This window comes from Salmo trutta, chromosome 24 (assembly GCF_901001165.1).
Source record: "Salmo trutta chromosome 24, fSalTru1.1, whole genome shotgun sequence".
NCBI lineage: Eukaryota > Metazoa > Chordata > Actinopteri > Salmoniformes > Salmonidae > Salmo > Salmo trutta.
Genome location: NC_042980.1, coordinates 13,150,764 through 13,174,399, shown reverse-complemented (window position 1 = coordinate 13,174,399; position 23,636 = coordinate 13,150,764). Strand labels below are relative to the sequence as shown.

The 23,636-nt window shown below is 44.9% G+C and overlaps 1 protein-coding gene across 1 annotated transcript in view; it reads left to right on the top strand.

The window, feature by feature from the left end:
• LOC115160719 (potassium voltage-gated channel subfamily H member 7) overlaps positions 1 to 23,636 on the top strand; it is a 113,536-nt gene that overhangs the window by 65,877 nt on the left and 24,023 nt on the right. The window contains exons 10-12 of the mRNA XM_029711040.1: positions 11,530 to 11,735; positions 20,748 to 20,841; positions 21,013 to 21,246. Of these exons, the coding sequence (XP_029566900.1) occupies positions 11,530 to 11,735; positions 20,748 to 20,841; positions 21,013 to 21,246 (534 nt within the window). The remainder of the gene's footprint in view (positions 1 to 11,529; positions 11,736 to 20,747; positions 20,842 to 21,012; positions 21,247 to 23,636) is intronic.

The window sequence follows — 23,636 nt, the reverse complement described above, 5'->3', positions numbered from 1 at the left end:
ATTGATCGCCCAGCGTGGCCAGTGGTCGCTACTGCAGGTAGCATAACATGGAATAAAGGACAGAAAGCAGTGATAAATGGCATGCCATTACCCTTCCTATTCGTTTGGGAATGTGAGTGTCCATAATTCAATCGGAAAATCGTGAGTTCATGCAATGATTAATGAAAAATGAGTGCAAAGTGTATTCCCCAACCGTAAAACAATCCTGTAGAAAGCCATAAGACGACTGCCTCTACTAATATCATTGTATGAACCAAAACACCCTTCCCTTAACGTGAATCCATTGAGGGTGATAGGTAACCTTTCGCATTTCCTGAAGATTGCTCTTTTGAAACCCATGAGGTGGAAAGAGCTGTCATCTTGGTGTATGAGGATATTCTACTTATGCACGGGCTGACAATCATGATCATATAGCAATACTGCAACAACTCGGGTAGGTTTCACAATCTCAGAATACATCAATTTTAACATCGTAGTAGCAGAGGATCAGAGTGAAGCCAGGATCAATTGAGAAACAGTAGCAGCGCCGATTCAGATTTGGGCGCCAATAGCTCAGAGCGAGCCCTCAGCTCTGATGAAGGAACCAGAGCCGTGATGAGTTCCAGTATCTTGTCACTGGTTACCAGCATCAATGTTGAACAGAGGTTTGTCAGGTGCTGCCCGTGCTCAGCATGCAGGCAGCATAACATGAAAGAGAGGACAAGGTAGTCTTAGTTCTGGTGATGACGACAATGTTCCAAATGTGACAGTCCGTAATGCAAACAGAACTTTCGAAATCAATTAAAGGGAAGGAACACTTTGTGTATTCAAACCTCTGGGAAAGTGTAATGTAAACCAAACACTGTTGCCTTAACGTGAACTCAAACTTGTGCTACTGAGAGAGAGGAGAGATACTGTACTCTGATATACGTTGTTTGCTTTTCCTTAGGCCATGAAGAGTAGGCAGACAGATGGATTCTTGAGCAAACGGCACGCTGAAGGGTCCTGACACCCAAATTGAACTGAATCCCTGCTATTGGAGCACGATAAGGCACATTTGCCGTACTGAAATTGGAATAGAAAAGGCATACGTGTTTATATAACAGAAGACATTGTACAGAGAGAAGACCATACAGTAGACTGATGCAGAGAGCCACAGCTCAGCCATGACATACCATCACATGGCATAAAACATACAGTATAATTAACAAACCCCCAAAACCGCAACTAATGTTAGCTAAGTATCCACTTTGTCTAAATAGCCTAACGTCCTACTGAAATTGCTCAGCAGTAGCTTATGCATCAGCAGTGAGAGTGACCTGATAATGAAAACCTAGACCTAAAAATAGTCTACTTGAACTAAAGGTAAATGTCTAACGGTATATGCTGGTAAGTCATGAGAGAAGAATAAATGATGAACTGATAACAAAAGAAATAGACCCAATGTAGTTCATTCGGAAAGTATTCAGACCCCTTCACTTTTTCCAAATTTTGTACCGTTACAGCCTTATTCTAAAATTGATTACATTGTTTTTTTCCCCCTCATCACTCTTCACACAATACCCCATAATGACAAAGCAAAAATATTTTTTTAAATAAAAATAAAAAATAAAATCCATTTACATAAGAATTTAGACACTTTACTCTGTACTTTGTTAAAGCACCTTTGGCAGTGATTACAATCTCAAGTGTTCTTGAGTATGATTCTACAAGCTTGGCACACCTGTATTGGGGGGGTCTCCCATTCTTCTCTGCAGATCCACTCAAGCTCTGTCAGGTTGGATGGGGAGCGTTGCTGCACAGCTATTTTCAGGTCTCTCCAAAGATGTTAGATCGGGTTCAAGTACGTAAAAGCTAGGCAATAAATGTCCACTCCCCAAAGTTGATTTATTGTGGAATGTCTAACTGGTCTCTTATCTCCCACACTCCCCTGCAGAGTTCTGTCTCAGTCACACATTTCTAAGAGGGGTCTTCTTTATAAGAGAGTGAGAGAGAGAGAAAGAACAAACAACTGTGGAGCAATTCTAAAACGATATAATGAATATATATATTGTTAATCTGTAGTCTAGGACTCTATAAATGTAAGGAGGGAGGGGTCTTATAACCCCTCCCCTTCTATTAATAAAACATAAGCATAATCAATTATTCTAATACATCAAACATTTTGGTACAACCCTTTTCATGACCCCTAGGTGAACCCGACACTACTATCCTAAAATGATGTGCCATCGTACTGCAATGCTTCAGCAGATGCTGTGGAAGGAATAGCTAGTGTTGCCTTCTAAGTAACCACAACCTCACTGTGTGCTCTTGCAACAATAGCCACCATGCCATAACACTATGTGCAGATAATACAGAACATACAGCCATGCATGAATAACACAACATCCACCTAAGTGATGTATACAGAGCCTAACCAGCACATGCTCCCATGATGCAATATAGGCAGCCATGCCATACTGTGTGTGGAAAATGAAGCAAAGAATTCCAGCTAACACCTGAATGTGCAAGCATTCACCATAGCATTACGAGTTACAGCCTAAACACATAATATAACTAGTATGTAAGACATGAAATTAACAAAATGCACAGAAAATGAATAAATACAACTACTAATACATGATGCCTAGAATGAAGTGATCGCTAAAATAGCATACAATACAATAGCATATGATAGAATAAGACCTGTCATTAGAATAATACTACTAGAATGCAAGATGGATTGACAAGGAGGACCACCTATTTAAAATCCATAACACATAAGACATGCTAATAAAAAGCTTCAATCTACTGCTGCAAATAAGAATCAAATATAACTACGTTGACTGAAATTATACCGTAAATGTATGCTAATAGTGTGACTCATGCAACAAATATGCTACCATGAACGTAGATACTCAGATTGCTTAGAGCAGAAACCAGCAGGAGTGTCGCTATACAAGTGCAATAATCCAGAATATTCTGCAAATTAATAAAAATTGAATGCTTTCTATCTTAAACTGTGTAGGGGAATAGGGTTCCATACTCATAACTTGTACAACATTTGAGGTGTGACTGCCGGCGCAAGTCACTACTAATGTGACTGGGATGACCCATAAATTTAACCATCAGTGATAGTATGCATAATTCGAGTGTTCTCATGCGCTGCGCGATGTGCAGTTAAACGAAAATCAATATTGATGCTGCACTAAACGATAAACGTATGCATATAGACTGAAATACTATCGAATCACCATGATCGATGGCGCCGACAGAAATGACAGCTCATTTCTAATCAGCTTTGCTGTATTTCGTTTTTCTTACATTATTAGCCCAGAACGTTTTTTTGTGTTATTAAATACAGCCGGAAATAACTTTTGGATATCAGAGTGACGGTAACTCACCAGCAGAAATACAACTTTCCCGAATTGGATCCTTTGTTCGTACCCCCCAGGGCAATTGAAATGATTCCAGAGGCTTCTCCAAGATGCCGCCGGTGGAGAAGAGGTATTCGGAGTGGATTTCTAGTCTGACTCAGGAGTCGTGCACACCATCCTCCTCTTCCGAGTATACTACTGGCTAATGTTCAGTAGACAATACAATAGATGGGCTCATGGCAAGGATCTCCTTCCAGAGAGAAATCAGGGACTGTAACATACTCTGTTTCACGGAATCATAGCTCTCTCCGGATATACTGTCCCTGTCCATACAGCCAGCTGGGATCTCAGTACATTGTGCAGACACTATATCCTCAGACACTATATCCTCAGGCACCCCGTAGTGCCGGAAGACGTGGGTAAACATGGCCTCTGCATTCTGTAGGGCCGTAGGGAGAACCGGCAGAGGGAGAAGACGGCAGGACTTAGAAAACCGGTCCACAATGACCAGGATCGTGGTGTTACTCTGTGAAGGAGGAAGATCAGTGAGGAAATCCACCAACAGGTGCAACCAAGGCTGTTGTGGAACGGGTAAGGGGTGTAGCTTACCTCTGGGCAGGTGCCTAGGAGCCTTACACTGGGCGCACACCGAGCAGGAGGAAACATAAACCCTCACGTCCTTAGCCAACGTGGGCCACCAGTACTTCCCACTCAGACCACGCACCGTCCAACCGATGCTTGGATGACCAGAGGAGGGTGACGTGTGGGCCCAATAGATCAGCCGGTCATGGACAGCAGACGGAATGTACAGACACCCAGCAGGACACTGGAGTGGAGTGGGCTCTGCATGTAGCGCCTGCTCAATGTCCGCGTCCAGCTCCCACATTACCGGTGCCACCAGGCAGGAGGCCGGGAGTATGGGGGCTGGGATCCACGGGCCGCTCCTCTGTGTCATACAGCCGGGACAGTGCGTCTGCCTTCACGTTCTGGGAACCTGGTCTGTAAGAAAGGGTGAAAACAAAACGGGTATAAAACATGGCCCACCTTGCCTGGCGAGGGTTCAGTCTCCTCGCTGCCCGGATGTACTCCAGATTGCAGTGGTCAGTCCAGATGAGAAAAGGGTGTTTAGCCCCCTCAAGCCAATGCCTCCACGCCTTCAAGGCCTTGACGACAGCCAACAGCTCCTGGTCCCCCACGTCATAGTTTCGCTCCGCCGGGCTGAGCTTCCTTGGGAAGAAAGCACAGGGGCGGAGCATCGGTGGCGTACCCGAGCACTGAGAGACACGGCTCCTATCCCAGCCTCGGACGTGTCCATCTCCACTATGAATGCCAAAGAGGGATCCGGATGGGCCAACACGGGAGCCGAGTTAAACAGAGCCCTCAGGTGACCAAAAGCCCTGTCCGCCTCAGCCGACCACTGTAAACGTACTGGTCCCCCCTTCAGCAGTGAGGTAATGAGAGCCGCTACCTGACCAAAACCCCGGATAAACCTCCGGTAGTAATTGGCAAACCCTAGAAACTGCTGCACCTCCTTTACCGTGGTAGGAGTCGGCCAATTAAGCACGGCTGTAATGCGGTCACTCTCCATCTCCACCCCTGAGGTGGAAATGTGGTACCCTAGGAAGGAGATGGACTGTTGGAAGAACATGTCACGCCCTGGCCATAGAGAGGGTTTTATTCTCTATTTTGGTTAGGCCAGGGTGTGACTAGTGTGGGCATTCCATGTCGTTTTTACTATGCTTTTTATTTCTTTGTTTTGGCCTGGTATGGCTCTCAATCAGGGACAGCTGTACATCGTTGTCATTGATTGGGAGCCATACTTAGGCAGCCTGTTTTCCTTTGGGTTTTTGTGGGTAGTTGTTTTCTGTCTTGTGTGTTCACCTGGCAGAACTGTTGGCTTTCGTTTTCTTGTTTTATTTAAAGTGTCATTAAAGTTAATATGAGCACTTACCACGCTGCATCTTGGTCCCCTCTGTCAGACGATCGTTACAGAACAGGCATTTCTCAGCCTTGACGTACAGGTCATGCTCCAACAGTCGACCCAGCACCCTGCGTACCAGGGACACATGCCCGGCGCGTGTAGTGGAGTATATCAGAATGTCATCAATATACACCACTACACCCTGCCTGTGCAGGTCCCTGAAAATCTCGTCTACAAAGGCTTGGAAGACAGATGGAGCATTCATCAATCTGTAAGGCATGACGAGGTACTCATAATGGCCTGAGGTCGTACTGAACTCCGTCTTCCACTCGTCTCCCTCCCGGATATGCACCAGGTTGTACTCACTCCTGAGATCCAGTTTGGTGAAGAAGCGCGCCCCGTTCATTGACTCAATCGCAGTGGCGATAAGAGGTAGCGGGTAACTGTACCTCAGAGTGATCTGATTTAGGCCTCGATAGTCAATACACGGGCGCAGACCTCCATCCTTCTTCTTCACAAGGAGGCAAGTGAAGTGGAGGACCATACCCCTGACGCAGGGATTCAGAGACATATGTTTCCATAGCCACCGTCTCCACCTGTGACGGGGGTACACGTGACTCCTGGGAAGTGCGGCGTCTACCAGGAGATTTATCGCACAATCCCCGCGTCGATGGGGTGGTAGAGGGCGAGAACCAAATTGGCATATTCGGGGGAAATGCGCACGGTGACCTGGTCTGGACTTTCCACCGTAGTAGCACCAACGGAAACCCCTAAACACCTCCCCGAGCACTTTTGCGACCACCCCGTGAGAGCCCTCCATTGCCATGAAACAGTGGGGTCATGACAAGCTAACCAGGGTAGGCCTAGCACCACGGGACACGCAGGAGAGTCAATGAGGAACAGATTTTCTCCGTGTGACCCCCCTGCGTCACCATGCCCAGAGGAGCGGTGGCCTCCCTAATCAACCCTGACCCTAATGGTCGACTGTCTAAGGCGTGAACTGGGAAGGGCATAGCCACTGGAATGATGGGGATCCCTAACCTATGGGCAAATGATCTGTCTATAAAATTCCCAGCCGCGCCTGAATCGACGAGTGCCTTATGCTGGGAATGCAGGGAAAACTCAGGAAAAGTAACAAACAAAAACGTGTGCAACAGAGGGATCTGGGTGAGAATGGTGCTTTCTCATCTGGGGTGACGCCAGAGTGCCCTGCCTGCTGCCTCGACTCCCAGAGGAACCAACCCGACACCGATCGGCAGTGTGACCTCTGTGGCCACAGATGGTGCACGACCAGCTGGTCGAAGGTGAGGGTGGTGTCCCTGCAGGCCAACTCCCGACGGATGTCCTCGCGCAAACTGCAGCGATAGTGGTCGATCAGGGCCCTGTCGTTCCATCCCGCGCTGGCGGCCAGGGTCCGAAAGTACATGGCGAAACTCCTGGGTGCTTCTCGTCCTCTGCCTCAGATGGTAGAGACGTTCACCCGCCGCTCTACCCTCGGGCGGGTGGTCGAAGACTGCCCGGAAACGGCGGGTGAAATAGTCGAAATGGTCCGCATCTCCTTCTCCCCACACGGCGTTGGCCCACTCCAGGGCCTTCCCTGAGAGGCACGAGACAAGGGCGGACAACCTCTCACAGCCAGAAAGAGCAGGGTGGACGGTTGCCAGGTAGAGATCCAGCTGCAATAGGAAACCCTGATAGCGTGCAGCCGTCCCGTCGTACTCCCGGGGAAGGGCGAGACAAATCCAACTGGGACCAGATGAAGGGGAGGCGAGTAGTGGAGGCCCTGGTTGTGCTGGTGGAGGCGCTGGAGGAACTTCCTGTCTCTCCCAGTGGTCCATGGTTTGGACGAAGCGGTCCATGGCGGCGCCGAGATGGTGGTTCATCGCCGCTTGCTCCTGGACGCGCTCCTCGACCCCCATACCAGGGGCACCTGCTCTTGCTGACTCCATTTCATGGGTGTGGAATTCTGTAAGGGGTGCGTAACTGGTGGCAGGGAAGTCAGACGCAGGAGAGCAGAACTAGGTAATAACTGACTCATTGCCTGTATGCTAGCCTAGCATAGGCTACTCCCTTCTTGTACGACAGGGGATGATTCCCCATGATGGGGTGTATGTTCACGGAACGCACCAAATCTGCCTGAAAGCCGGTATTGGGAACAAACAAGTAGTTATATGATAGGCTACTCCCGAGGCTAATTCTACTTAGCTAGCTAGATTGTAGCCGCTATTGACTGACAACAATAGAGCAGCAACATGGTTGATTCTCGCAATCAGTGACATCCCCACAGCAGCCAAACATTGCAACATGACCATATTGAAAGACGTGGGCAAGGTTCAAACACAACTTGTGAGCATTCGCAAAGAAAATATTATATCAGAACACAGCACCATAGTGAGAAACATCTAGTTACACAGCAGCGTCGATGCAAAGCAAGAAGCCATCACATAGTAGCAGTAGCCGCAAACGGCAGCATAATTGTAAAGATGAAATACCCAGCCAATAAGATAGACGTGATTGATACTAGCCTCTAGTTGGTACCATCTCAGCTGATGTGTCAGCTGAGGCGGGAATTCGGGTTTCCTTTAAGAACTGGCACCGCTTAATTTCTCAAGTCACTGTTCTTATCTAAATGTGAGAAGGAAACCCAGCTAGCAATGAGGAATCGGCCCAGAAGCGGCCCTCTTCCGGGGGGGGGGCGGAACTGATTGAATCAGCCTGGAATCGGGTGTCGAACTCGGCCCGGAATCAAAATGAATGACTGCCCAGAATCGCCCCAAGTACATCGGGCCGTTTCCGTCTACCGCAATTCAGCCTACTTTGCTGGCATCTTACCAGAATACCCCCAGAAGCGGCCCGATGCACATTTAGTAATTTAGTAATTTAAAATATTACTATTACACATTTTATGCATACAAATTATACCCATCCACCCCGAAAAAATGTTTTGTCGGAGAAAACACCGTATACCTGTTGACCGTTTCAGCGTGCGTGCACCCGGCCTGTCACAGGAGTCGCTACAGCGTGATGGGACAAGGACATCCCGGCCGGCCAAACCTTCCCCTAACTCAGACGACGCTGGGCCAATTGTGCTTCGCCTCATGGGTCTCCCGGTCGCTGCCGGTATAGGTATCGAACTAGCATTTGTAGCAACGCAGTTTGTATGGCAATGCAGTGTCTTAGACCGCTGCACCACTCGGGAGGCTCCATGCACAAAGTTTTTAATGCTTATCAATTGCCTTGCACAAAGTTTCAAAATACTAAAATACTACTTAAACAGGACTCTTAAAAAATTTAATTGAAATATTAATTCTATTTTTTTTTATCACAAAAACAATGAGAAAATATGGATAAATAAATAAATAATGAAATGTTATATAAAGCAGCCTGTGTAATCATCTGCCAGAGAGTAGAGAGTAGCCCCAAACGGCCCGAGCCCCATTTGGGCCAGAAAACTCATACCGGAATCGACCCGAGCTCAATCCCCGTATCCTAGCCATAAGTAATACTGCCTGAGGCGGCCAAGACTCGGGCCATATGACGTTGGTCGAGTCTGACTCTCAGCCCAAGTGCCCCGACTCTCGCCCGGAATCGGCCCAGATCCACTGGGCTAGCTGGGAAATCCTAACCAGATAAGACTAGTAGTAACTATTATAAAATACATTCAAGTGTTGAATATGCGAATCTCGTACTGTAGATCAGCGTATTTGATAACAAAACATACAGTGTTAATATATCACAGAGAAATCCATTTGTATGTATAGGCTTAATGGATGCTTTTGAGAACCAAAAACATGTGAATTGTTTGTAGTGGGCTAGTGTTCTATTGTAAGCAAGTGTTCTATTGTAATCATGATACAAAGCCTTGGTGTGAGAGCTGAGTGTGGGCCTCTATTCTGAGCCACTCTGCTGTGCTGCTGTCGTGTGTTAGGGATCTGGTCCCTGCTGAGGTGGAACACTGAGGCTGGAGGCCACTCCTCATAGGTCACTTAAAGCCACACAGCAGTCCAACCTACTGCATCTCATTCACACAAAATGCTGCACATGGGTTGACATTTACTAAGACCTGGCACCACTGAAAGGCCGCCTTGAGACCGATGACGAGTGGCTTAAGATGCCCTTTAAACTATGCACTCCGTATACACGCCACCCGCTGAGAGCTGACAAACTGGTCTCTCACGTTTGTAAAGAGCATAATATAATTCATTATACAACAGTAATTCCAAATATAACAAATGCATTGCATCTCATTATCACAACAATCGATTCCTTTTTGTAGTTGAACAAGCAAAGTATGTTGATCACTAACTCAAACGTTGCTCATCACATCAAATTTGTTTCTATCGGATATACTGTATACTGTATTACTTTGTTTAAATTATGGATCAAGATCACTGATGTACAGAACTGAGTTGACAACGCATATAGAGACAGAAAGAAAATAGGCACTCTACTTTTCATATCCTCAAAGGCAAACCCAGACAGGCCGTCCTTCTCCGCACCAGTCCAGTGCATTAGTCTACACTCCACAGGAGGTTGGTGGCACCTTAAGTGGAATGGTATCAAACACATGGTTTTCATGTGTTTGATGCCATTCCATATGCTCCATTCAAGCCATTATTATGAGCCGTCCTTTCCCCAACAGTCTCCTGTGTTACACACAGACAGACAGAGCCGTTCTCCTTATCTTCTGAGAATATAAACTCAGCAAAAAAAGACACATCCTCTCACTGTCAACTGCGTATATTTTCAGCAAACTTAACATGTGTAAATATTTGTATGCACATAACAAGATTCAACAACTGAGACATGAACTGAACAAGTTCCACAGACATGTGACTAACAGAAATGGAACAATGTGTCCCTGAACAAAGGGGGGAGGTCAACATCAAAAGTAACAGTCTGTATCTGGTGTGGCCACCAGCTGCATTAAGTACTGCAGTGCATCTCCTCCTCATGCACCAGATTTGCCAGGTCTTGCTGTGAGATGTTACCCCACTCTTGGCACCTGCAAGTTCCCGGACCTTTCTGGGGGGAATGGCCCTAGCCCTCACCCTCCGATCCAACAGGTCCCAGAAGTGCTCAATGGGATTGAAATCCGGGCTCTTCGCTGGCCATGGCAGAACACTGACATTCCTGTCTTGAAAGAAATCACGCACAGAACGAGCAGTATGGCTGGTGGCATTGTCATGCTGGAGGGTCATGTCAGAATAAGGGTACCAAATGAGGGAGGAGGATGTCTTCCCAGTAACGCACAGCGTTGAGATTGCCTGCAATGATGACAAGCTCAGTCCGATGATGCTGTGACACACCTCCCCAGACCATGACGGACCCTCCACCTCCAAATCGATCCCGCTCCAGGGTATAGGTCTTGGTGCAACACTCATTCCTTCGACGATAAACGCGAATCCGACCATCACCCCTGGTGAGACAAAACCGCGACTCGTCAGTGAAGAACACTTTTTGCCAGTCCTGTCTGGTCCAGCGACGGTGGGTTTGTGCCCATTGGCGACATTGTTGCCGGGGATGTCTGGTGAGGACCTGCCTTACAACAGGCCTTCAAGCCCTCAGTCCAGCCTTTCTCAGCCTATTGCGGACAGTCTGAGCAGTGATGGAGGGATTGTGCATTCCTGGTGTAACTCGGGCAGTTGTTGTTGCTATCCTGTACCTGTCCCGCAGGTGTGATGTTCGGATGTACCGATCCTGTGCAGGTGTTGTTACTCATGGTCTGCCACTGCGATGACGATCAGCTGTCCGTCCTGTCTCCCTGTAGTGCTGTCTTAGGCGTCTCACAGTACGGACATTACAATTTATTGCCCTGGCCACATCTGCAGTCCTCATGCCTCCTTGCAGCATGCCTAAGACACGTTCACGCAGATGAGCAGGGACCTTGGGCATCTTTCTTTCGGGTGTTTTTCAGAGTCAGTAGAAAAGGCCTCTTTAGTGTCCTAAGTTTTCATAACTATGACCTTAATTGCCTACCGTCTGTAAGCTGTTAGTGTCTTAACGACCGTTCCACAGGTGCATGTTCATTAATTGTTTATGGTTCATTGAACAAGCAGATCGTTACAATGACGATCTGTGAAGTTATTTGGATTTTGACGAATTATCTTTGAAAGACAGGGTCCTGAAAAAGGGACGTTTCTTTTATGGCTGAGTTTATGATCATCTTATATTTACAGAGAGACTCAAACCAGATCTTCTGACGTCTAGAATATTCTGATAATTCTCTCTAAGAACTTAACCCAATCTACTCTCTCGCTCTCTACTCACCAGGGAAGAATGACATCTTTGGAGAAATGATCCATCTGTACGCCAAGCCTGGGAAGTCCAATGCGGATGTCAGAGCCCTGAGTTACTGTGACCTGCACACGATCCAGAGGGAAGATCTCTTGGAGGTGCTTGACATGTACCCTGAGTTCGCTGATTTTTTCCTGAAAAATCTGGAGCTGACATTCGACCTCAGAGACGAGAATGGCAAGGTACATTTACATCAGATGGTCCAAACACAAGCCTATTGGGTTCTCTGTCAAAATTGTATGGTCAGTAAACATAGGTGGTGTCCCAAATAGTACAATATTCCCATTATAGTGAACTTCTTTTAGTGAGCAAGGCTCATAGGGCTCTGGTCAAAAGTAGTGCACTATAGAGTATATGGAACAGGGTGCCATTTGGGATGCATCCTATTCTGTAGCATATTCTAACAATGAAATAGTCCTGACAATAACAGAAAAAAAATAAGACTTGCCATATGAGATTGTCTAAAAATAAAATATTTTATACAACCGGTGGGTCTTATCCTGAATGCTGACTGGTTAAAACCACATTCCAGCCGGTGTCTATTCCACAAGTTACCACCGGCTAAATCTATGATGTTAAAAATGCCTATTTACTCTGTTCCATCTGACTGTGCAATCCACTGTCTCATCAACCCAGCCAGGCACTTTATAAACTTGATCTCTACTATAAAAACCATCTAGACATTATCTCACATTTTCTTTAGACTAACATTTACTTTTCAACAGCGGAGATTTGTATAAACCTTGCTGTCTGTCTGTCCGACATTTGCAACATTGTTTCAATATTCAAATTTGATCTCCAGCTGTCCCATAGTAATGAATGTGTCGGGAGTCGGGACGAGACAGACAGGCAGGCAATGTTACTCAGCCAGTCGTTATCATGAATCAGCTGACATCATTTTTATGACCTTAACTTTTTCCACATTTTGTTACGTTACAGCCTTATTCTAAAATTGATTAAATCATTTATTCCCCCTCATCAATCATCACACAATACCCCATAATGAATAATTTTAAATAAATGTTTGCAAATTTTAAAAAACAGGTATCACATTTGCATAAGTATTCAGACCCTTACTCAGTACTTTGTTGAAGCACCTTAGGCAGCGATTACAGCCTAGAGTTTTCTTGGGTATGACGCTACAAGCTTGGCACACCTGTATTTGGGAAGTTCCTCCCATTCATCTCTGCAGATCCTATCAAGCTCTGTCATATTGGATGGGGAATGTCGCTGCACAGCTATTTTTAAATCTCTCCTGAGATGTTAAATCGCTCTGACTGAGCCACTCAAGGACATTCTGACTGAGCCTCTCAAGGACATGTGCTGTCTTGGCTGTGTGCTTAGGGTTGTTGTCCTGTTGGAAGGTGAACCATTGCCCCAGTCTGAGGTCATGAGCACTCTGGAGCAGGTTTTCATCGAGGATCTCTCTGTACTTTGCTTCGTTCATCTTTCCCTAGATCCTGACTAGTCTCTCAGTCCCTGCGCTGAAAAACACCCCCACAGCATGATGCTGCCACAACCATGCTTCACCGTAGGGATGGTGCCAGGTTTCTTCCAGACGTGACACTTGTCATTCAGGCCAAGGAGTTCAGTGTTGGTTTCATCAGACCAGAAAATCTTGTTTCTCATGGTCTGAGAGTCTTTAAGTGCCTTTTGGCAAACTCCAAACAGGCTGTCTTGTGCCGTTTACTGAGGAGTGGCTTCCGTCTGGCCACTCTACCATAAAGGCCTGATTAGTGGAGTGCTGCAGAGATTGTTGTTCTTCTGGACGGTTCTCCTATCTCCACAGAGAAACTCTGGACGTCTGTCAGAGTGACCATCGTGTTCTTGGTCACCTTCCTGACCAAGGCCCTTGTCCCCCAATTGATCAGTTTGGCCAGGCGACCAGCTCTAGGAAGAGTCTTGATGGTTCAAAACTTATTCCATTTAAGAACGATGGAGGGCACTGTGTTCTTAGGGACCTTCAATGCTTCAGAAATGTTTTGGTACCCTTCCCCAGATCTGTGCTTCGACACAATCTTGTCTAGGAGCTCTACAGACAATTCCTTCGACCTCATGGCTTGGTTTTTGCTCTGACATGCTCTGTCAACTATGGGACCTTATATAGACAGGTGTGTGCATTTCCAAATCATGTCCAATCAATTGAACTTAACTACAGGTGGACTCCAATCAAGTTGTAGAAACATCTCAAGGATGATCAATGGAAACAGGATGCACCTGAGCTCAATTTTGAGTCTCATAGAAAAGGGTCTGAATACTTATACACTGCTCAAAAACATAAAGGGAACACTTAAACAACACAATGTAACTCCAAGTCAATCACACTTCTGTGAAATCAAACTGTCCACTTAGGAAGCAACACTGATTGACAATAAATTTCACATGCTGTTGTGCAAATGGAATAGACAACAGGTAGAAATTATAGGCAATTATCAAGACACCCCCAATAAAGGAGTGGTTCTGCAGGTGGGGACCACAGACCACTTCTCAGTTCATATGCTTCCTGGCTGATGTTTTGGTCACTTTTGAATGCTGGCGGTGCTTTCACTCTAGTGGTAGCATGAGACGGAGTCTACAACCCACACAAGTGGCTCAGGTAGTGCAGCTCATCCAGGATGGCACATCAATGCGAACTGTGGCAAGAAGGTTTGCTGTGTCTGTCAGCGCAGTGTCCAGAGCATGGAGGCGCTACCAGGAGACAGGCCAGTACATCAGGAGACGTGGAGGAGTCCGTAGGAGGGCAACAACCCAGCAACAGGACCACTACCTCCGCCTTTGTGCAAGGAGGAGCAGGAGAAGCACTGCCAGAGCCCTGCAAAATGACCTCCAGCAGGCCACAAATGTGCATGTGTCTGCTCAAACGGTCAGAAACAGACTCCATGAGGGTGGTATGAGGGCCCGACGTCCACAGGTGGGGGTTGTGCTTACAGCCCAACACCGTGCAGGACGTTTGGCATTTGCCAGAGAACACCAAGATTGGCAAATTCGCCACTGGCGCCCTGTGCTCTTCACAGATGAAAGCAGGTTCACACTGAGCACGTGACAGACGTGACAGAGTCTGGAGACGCCATGGGGAACGTTCTGCTGCCTGCAACATCCTCCAGCATGACCGGTTTGGCGGTGGGTCAGTCATGGTGTGGGGTGGCATTTCTTTGGGGGGCCGCACACCTCCATGTGATCGCCAGAGGTAGCCTGACTGCCATTAGGTACCGAGATGAGATCCTCAGACCCCTTGTGAGACCATATGCTGGTGCGGTTGGCCCTGGGTTCCTCCTAATGCAAGACAATGCTAGACCTCATGTGGCTGGAGTGTGTCAGCAGTTCCTGCAAGAGGAAGGCATTAATGCTATGGACTGGCCCACCCGTTCCCCAGACCTGAATCCAATTGAGCACATCTGGGACATCATGTCTTGCTCCATCCACCAACGCCACGTTGCACCACAGACTGTCCAGGAGTTGGCGGATGCTTTAGTCCAGGTCTGGGAGGAGATCCCTCAGGAGACCATCCGCCACCTCATCAGGAGCATGCCCAGGCATTGTAGGGAGGTCATACAAGCACGTGGAGGCCACACACACTACTGAGCCTCATTTTGACTTGTTTTAAGGACATTACATCAAAGTTGGATCAGCCTGTAGTGTGGTTTTCTACTTTAATTTTGAGTGTGACTCCAAATCCTGACCTCCATGGGTTGATAAATTGGATTTCCATTGATTATTTTTGTGTGATTTTGTTGTCAGCACATTCAACTATGTAAAGAAAAAAGTATTTAATAAGATTATTTCTTTCATTCAGATCTAGGATGTGTTGTTTAAGTGTTCCCTTTATTTTTTTGAGCAGTATATAAATACGTTTAAAAAAAAAAAAATCTTTAATACATTTGCTAAAATTTCTAACAACCTGCCTTTGTTTTGTCATTATGGGGTATTGTGTGTAGATTGATGAGGAAAATTGTTTATTTAATAAATTTTGGAATAAGTGTCAGGGCTGTGCGCTGCTGGTGGAGAAGTCAGGTGCAGGAGAGCAGGGAGTATTGAACAAGCGCATACTTTATTATGGCAGTAGAGAAAATAACAGAAGAATGCAGCATCTTGAAAACCTCCAGCCCACAAGGCAAAAGTGTAAGGCACGATAAATGTTCAATAAAAGACACTGTAATACAAAATAAACAAACCCTGTGCAAAAAACACATGAAAACCCAGTTGGGCGTGTAACGATAACCACGTAACACGAAACAATTACACACAAAGACATGGAGGGGGACAGAGGACTAAATACATGCAGTGTGATTATGGAATGAAAACCAGGTGTGTATGGAACAAGACAAAACAAATGGACATATGAGAAATGGAGCGGCGATGGCTAGAAAGGTGACGTCGATCGCCGAACGCCACCCGAACAAGGAGAGGAGCCGACTCCGGCGGAAGTCGTGACAGTGCCCCCCCCCCCCTTAACGCGCCAACACCGGCCTCGGGGATGACCCGGAGGGCAAGGCGCAGGGCGATCCGGCCGGCGGCGGTGAAACTCCCGCCGGGGTCCAAAACATCCGCAACCGGAACCCAGCACCTCTCCTCCGGACCATACCCCTCCCACTCCACGAGGTACTGAAGGCCCCCTGCCCGACGCCTCGAATCCAGGATGGAACGAACGGAGTACGCCAGGGCCCCCTCGATGTCCAGAGGAGGCGGAGGGCCACCCGCACCTCAGATTCCTGGAGTGGGAGGTCCAGGGGCTGTTACGTAACAAAATGTGGAAAAAGTCCAGGGGTCTGAATACTTTCCGAATGCACTGTATACAAAGAAATGTTCATTTTAAAAAGATAAAATGAAACAAAGTGCAGCTAGTTTGCTGTCTTTCCAGCTACAGTTTGAAGTGATTGTGTTAGCTGTATTGTTGACTAGCTCCTCTGAACAACAGTGTCCTGATGCCGTCTTTCTTTTTCCCAACGCAGTTAAGCCAAAACCACGCCCTGTTATTCAGAGGGGCGTTCTACAATGCTTTGAGCGCTCTCCAAGTCTCCAAGTCCAGAAGTGAATATCACGTAGCGCGAAATTTCAGTCACTGATTAATAACATTCACCCTTGTATTTCAAGATTGAAAAATAGAATAACAATTTCGTGGACCGAGTTCCCTTAACGTTCAAAGACAACTTCAATGTCTGTAGCATAGCGTATTCGACTGAATGATTAGCTAATAAATATTTGAGAAATTATTAATAATAAGTCTATGCTTTTACCTGATAATAGACTTCTAATGATAATATAACAACTTAAAATACCGAGCTAGTAATGTTAAGTAGCCTAGGTTAACTTAGCTGACCTTCAATTGAGGGAATTCAGTAGAGTTCTCTGAGACATTTTTACAACTCATTGAAACTCTGAAAATATATACTTGGTTAGAGCCAGTTTGTGCTGTTCTGTGAAGGGAGTAGTACACAGCGTTGTACGAGATCTTCATTTTCTTGGCAATTTCTCGCATGGAATAGCCTTAATTTCTCGGAACTAGACTGACGTGTTTCAGAAGAAAGTTCTTTGTTTCTGGCCATTTTGAGCCTGTAATCGAACCTACAAATGCTGATGCTCCAGATGCTCAACTAGTCTAAAGAAGGCCAGTTTTATTGCTTCTTTAATCAGAACAACAATTTTCAGCTGTGCTAACATAATTGCAAATGGGTTTTCTAATGATCAATTAGCCTTTTAAAATTATAAAAATGATTAACTAACAGAATGTACCATTGGAACACAGGAGTGATGGTTGCTGAAAATGGGTCTCTGTACGCCTATGTAGATATTCCATAAAAAATCTGCCGTTTCCAGCTACAATAGTTATTTACAACATTAACAATTGCTATACTGTATTTCTGATCAATTTTATGTTATTTTAATGGTCAAAAAATTTGTATTTTCTTTAAAAAACAAGGACATTTCCAAGTGACCCCAAACTTTTGAACAGTAGTGTATGTAAAGCATTATTTGAATATGTTGGTAACCCGTTGTATAAATGTGATAACACCCTCAAAGCCGGTGTTTGGGGGATATATTGGCACAGTTTGCCAGCCAAACACCGGCTTCGAAGGCATTATCACTTAAATATAATCCTGGTAAATCAGTAATACTATTTCAAAAACCACTCCGTGTATTCTAAAGTATTCGAAAAGGTCATTGCATGACGATGACATTATGTTACTGAATCTACACTGGCTTTACTTTGCATTCCTTAAAGGTCCAATGCATCTGTTCTTTATCTCAATTTCAAATCATTTCTGGGTAACAATTAACTAGCTCACAGTGTTAGTTTTCAATTAAAATGGTCAAAAATAAAAAAAATTGCTGCTTAGCAAAGATATAATTTTTTGTTGTTGCTAGGACTGTTTGTGAATGTCTGAGTAGGGAGGGGAAAACTGAAAATGATCTGTTATTGGCGGAGAGGTTTGGAACTCTTTCTTATTGGTCTATTAACTAATTTACCACCTGGAGTTATCACTAGGCAGCCATGTTAAAACTCCATCCCAACAAAACAGGTTGGGATTTCAGACAGTCTTTTCAACAGCAATTGGCGTTATCATCATTTTCACAATTTCACAGTATTATTCAAACCTCATAGTGTGGAAATATACACTCACTGACCAGTTTATTAGGTACACCATCCCGTTCACATAAATGGATCGCTCCTACAGACAGTCAATCAGGTGGCCTTGGCTTGCTATATAAAGCAGGCAGACAGGCCTCGAGGCATTCAGTTACTGTTCAATTGAAAATTAGAATGGACAAAACTTGTGACCTAACCGACTTTGAGCATGGTATGATCGTCGGTGCCAGGCGGGCCAACCTGGGTTTTTCACACACAGCAGTGTCTAGGGTTTACAGAAAGTGGTGCGATAAACAAAAAACATCCAGTCAGTGGCAGTCCTGTGGACAAAAAACAGCTCGTTGATGAGGGACGTAAAAGGAGAATGACAAGAATCGTGCAAGCGAACAGGTGGGTCACAAACAGACAAATAACGGCGCAGTACAACAGTGGTGTGCAGAACAGCATCTCAGAACGCACAACTCATTGATCCTTGTCACAGATGGGCTATTGCACCAGACGACCACACCGGGTTCCACTACTATCAGCTAATAACAAGAAGAAATGCCTCCAGTGGGCACGCGATTAACCTCTCTGGGAAATGTGGGATACGAGCGTCCCACCCGCGGGACACACTATTCAACAGCCAGTGAAATAGCAGGGCGGCAGATTCAAAACAACAAAAATCTCATAATTCAAATGTCTCAAACATACAACCATTATATCCCATTTTAAAGATACACTTCTCGTTAATCCAACCACATTGTCTAATTTCAAAAAGGCTTTACGGCGAAAGCATAACATTAGATTATGTTAGGACAGCGCCGAGACAAGAAAAACCACACAGCCATTTTCCAAGCAAGAAGAGATGTCACAAAAAACAGAAATACAGCTATAATGAATCACTAACCTTTGATGATCTTCATCAGATGGCACTCATAGGACTTCATGTTACACAATACATGTATGTTTTGCTCAATAAAGTTCATATTTAAATCCAAAAACCCCATTTTACATTGGCATGTAATGTTCAGAAATGTTTTGCCTCCCTAAACTTCCGGTGAATGAGCACATCAATTTACAGAAATACTCATCATAAATTTTGATAAAATATTAAACTGTTATTCAAAGAATTATAGATACACTTCTCCTTAATGCAACCGCTGTGTCAGATTTCAAAAAAACTTTATAGCGAAAGCACACTTTGCAATAATCTGAGTACAGCGCTCAGAGACGAAACCAAACCCGCCATTTTGTGGAGTCAACAAAACTCAGAAATAACATTATAGATATTCACTTATCTTTGATGATCTTCATCGGAATGCACTCCCAAGAATCCCAGTTCCCCAATAAATGTTCATTTGTTTCGATAAAGTCCATATATATGTCAAAAAACCTCCTTTTTGTTTGCGCGTTCGGTAGAGTACTCCAAATGCACTGTGCTCGCGCAGTTAAGTTCAGACGAAAAGTCAAAAAAGTTATATTACAGTTCGTAGAAACATGTCAAACGATGTATAGAATCAATCTTTAGGATGTTTTTATCATAAATCTTCCATAATATTCCAACCGAACGATTCCTTTGTCTTCAAAAAAGAAAAGGAACACAGCTAACTGTCATGTGAGTGGGCGCCACTGAACTCATGTCATTTTCTCACTCATCTACTTCCAGGACCTCTTATTCTCTCCCCATTCACAGTAGAAGCATGAAACAACGTTCTAAAGACTGTTGACATCTAGTGGAAGCCTTAGGAAGTGCAAAATGACCCCACAGACACTGTATACTGGATAGGGAATCACTTGAAAAACTACAAACCTGTTTCTCCGGTTTTTGCCTGCCATATGAGTTCTGTTATACTCACAGACATCATTCAAACAGTTTTAGAACCTTCAGAGTGTTTTCTATCAAAATATAATATGCATATACTACCTTCTGGGCCCGAGTAGCAGGCAGTTTAATTTGGGCACGTCATTCATCTGAATTTCAAAATACTGCCCCCTGTCACTAAAAAGTTAAACAAACACTGGACAATTGAGTAATGGAATATGATAGCGCTTGGAATATGATAGCGAGTTCTGTTTGCTTGAGTGGCCTGCGCAGACCTCAACCCAATAGAGCATCTTTGGGATGAGATGGAACAGGCTGTTCACAGCATGATGTACCTCCATCCAATCTGCGGCAACTGCATGATGCCATCGCGTCAGCATGCACCAACATCCGTGTGGAATGTTTCCTTCACCTTGTAGACTTCCTCAAAGAATTCAGGCTGTTCTGGTGGCAAAGGGAGGTCTGACCCTGTACTAAATGGGTGTACCTAATAAAATAGCTGGTGAGTGTATATAAAACACAGGACAATCAAGTGTCTGACAGCACTGGGCCTTTAACTATGCTCATTGCTACTGCTATGATATGTTGCTGTAGCAGATTATATAATATTCATTATATAATATTACATTACATTTGCAAGATGGGCCTAAAGTGCATCTCAAATGGCACCCTATATCCTATTTAGAGCACTACTTTCACCAGAGTTCTGGGCCCTGGTCAAAATAAGTGCACTATAAACGGAATAGGGTGCCATTTAGAGTGAAGTTTCAGTGATTGTACGTGTTGATGTTTCCATCTACACAGGCTGCGTATTCTCACGCTAGTGATTCAGATCCAGAAGATGTTAAGAGCATAAAGAGCACAAGAAGAATCTCCTTCACACCACATCCAACTAAAGGTGGGTTCCATATTCATTCTCCGCACGAGCGCTTCCTTTTGTGCATGCATTTGTTTTATTGTTATTTTTCACTGAGCACCTTTCTAAGTCCCAGAAGAGTTCAGTGCATTCTTTCTGTGGCACTAGAGCACGGGTGTGTTCCACTGACTCTTGTTGATTACAATTCCACAGGAGGAAGCAACAAGGAAACGGAAAACAACTCGGAGAGGGAGTCCTACTCAGGACTAAAGAGAGCTTCAGTTGACCTGAAACGCTCAGGGGAGGAGGAGCCGAGGTCCCTGGGGCCGGCCATCCAGGGGTGTCCCTCGGTGGAAGACCCTGCACTGGGGCTCAACTCCAGTAACACCAGAGACATCCAGGCAAGAGACAGCATGGAGAGAACTCCCTCTTATGACAATAACATTGGTAAGCAGAAATATAATCATAACCCTTACTGTGCTCACACAATTAACGACATTTGTTTCATTATCCATTGTTGATATAGTCCCAACATATTTAGCTAGTCAGCAATCACGTTTTCAAGATATATAACTTTCATAATACAGAAATACAGCCCGTATGATGCGTTTTGCATACATAGTGTATACCAAAATTCAAAAGGCACTAGCACATCTGAGCTATCATTTTTGCAGGTGCGTTGTAACTGTTGAATAAAATGAGATTAAAGAAGAAACCCGCACACTGCTCTTGATAGTATCACTGCTCTTTAATAAGCTTTACGTATCGGCCTCATGGCCTTCGTCAGAGCTTTTGTGATTCTTTTTAATTAGCACCCTTATGTAGACCTAGCTCCACTCACATCCGTTCCACACATCGAATGGGGTTGGAGTCGAGGGGAAATAAATAAGTGCTACCAAATATAACAATATTCATTTCATAAATATTCAACTAAAGTGTGTACATAAAATGTATTAAACACGTCTGTAAAACCACAATGAGGACATTGACCTACCAAGCATAAGGGTGCTAATTAAAAAAACTCGCAAAAGCTCTGACTAAGGCCGTGAGGCCTATACGTAAAGCTTATTAAAGAGCAGTGATACTATCAAGAGCAGTGTGTGGGTTTCTTATTTTTTCTACTTTTTTTGCATGTATAGTGTATACAAAAGTATGTGGACACTCCTTCATATTATCTGATTCAGATAATTCAGTCACACCCGTTATTGACAGGTGTATAAAATCGAGCACACATCCATGCAATCTCCATAGGCACATTGGAAGTATAATGGCCTTACTGAAGAGCTCAGTGACTTTCATCGTGGCACCTTCATAGAACGCCACCTTTCCAACAAGTCAGTTCGTCAAATGTGTACCTCTCTAGAGCTGCCCCGGTCAACTTTAAGTCCTGTTATTGTGAAGTGGAAACATCTCGGAGCAACAATGGTTCATACGCAAAGTGGTAGGCCACACAATCTCACAGAACGGGACCGCCGAGTGCTGAAGCACATAGAGCATAAAAATCATCTGTCCTCGGTTGCAACACTCTCTACTGAGTTCCAAACTGCCTGTGGAAGCTTAAGATCAACATGCGCAATGATGATTTCGCCATAATCTATTGAATAATAATCTATCGTCATAATCGACTGAATAATCTGATTTCTACTATTTAGCAAGAGGCGTGACCTACAGCTGAAGTCGGAAGTTTACATACACCTTAGCCAAGAACATTTAAACTCAGTTTTTCACAATTCCTGACATTTAATCCTAGTAAAAATTCCCTGTTTTAGGTCAGTTAGGATCACCACTTTATTTTATGAATGTGAAATGTCAGAATAATAGTGGAGAGAATGATTTATTTCAGCTTTTATTTCTTTCATCACATTCCCAGTGGGTCAGAAGTTTACATACACTCAATTAGTATTTGCTAGCATTGCCTTTAAATTGTTTAACTTGGGTCAAATGATTCGGGCAGCCTTCCACAAGCTTCCCACAATAAATTGGGTGAATTTTGTCCCATTTCTCCTCACAGAGCTGGTGTAGCTGAGTCGGGTTTGTAGGCCTCCTTGCTCGCACACAGTTTTTCAGTTCTGCCCACAAATTTTCTATAGGATTGAGGTCAGGGCTTTGTGATGGCCACTCCAATACCTTGACTTTGTTGTCCTTAAGCCATTTTGCCACAACTTTGGAAGTATGCTTAGGGTCAAGCTTTAACCTCCAAGCTTTAACTTTCTGACTGATGTCTTGAGATGTTGCTTCAATATATCCACAGAATTTTCCTCCCTTTTATGATGCCATCTATTTTGTGAAGTGCTCCAGTCCCTCCTGCAGCAAAGCACCCCCACAACATGATGCTGCCACTCCCTGTCACGCCCTGACCTTAGAGATCCTTTTATGTCTCTATTTTGGTTGGTCAGGGCGTGAGTTGGGGTGGGTATTCTATGTCCTTTTTCCTATGTTTGGTATTTCTTTGTTTCGGCTGGGTATGGCTCTCAATCAGGGATAGCTGTATATCGTTGTTGCTGATTGGGAGCCATACTTAGGCAGCCTGTTTTCCTTTGGGTTTTGTGGGTGGTTATTTTCTGTTTAGTGTTTTGCACCTAACGGAACTGTTCGGTTGTTCTTTTGTTTGCTTGTCGCATTAGTGTTCCGTTTTAACATTAAAATGACGAACACTTACCACGCTGCATATTGGTCTGATTTCTCTTCCCCTTCATCCGAGGACGACGAAGACCGTTACAGAACCACCCACCATAAGAAGACCAAGCAGCGTGGATTGGAGCATCAGGTTGACGGATGGACTTGGCAGAAGGAGCGAAGATTCTGGGAGGAAAAGTTACGGGATCTACGGGAGCCCG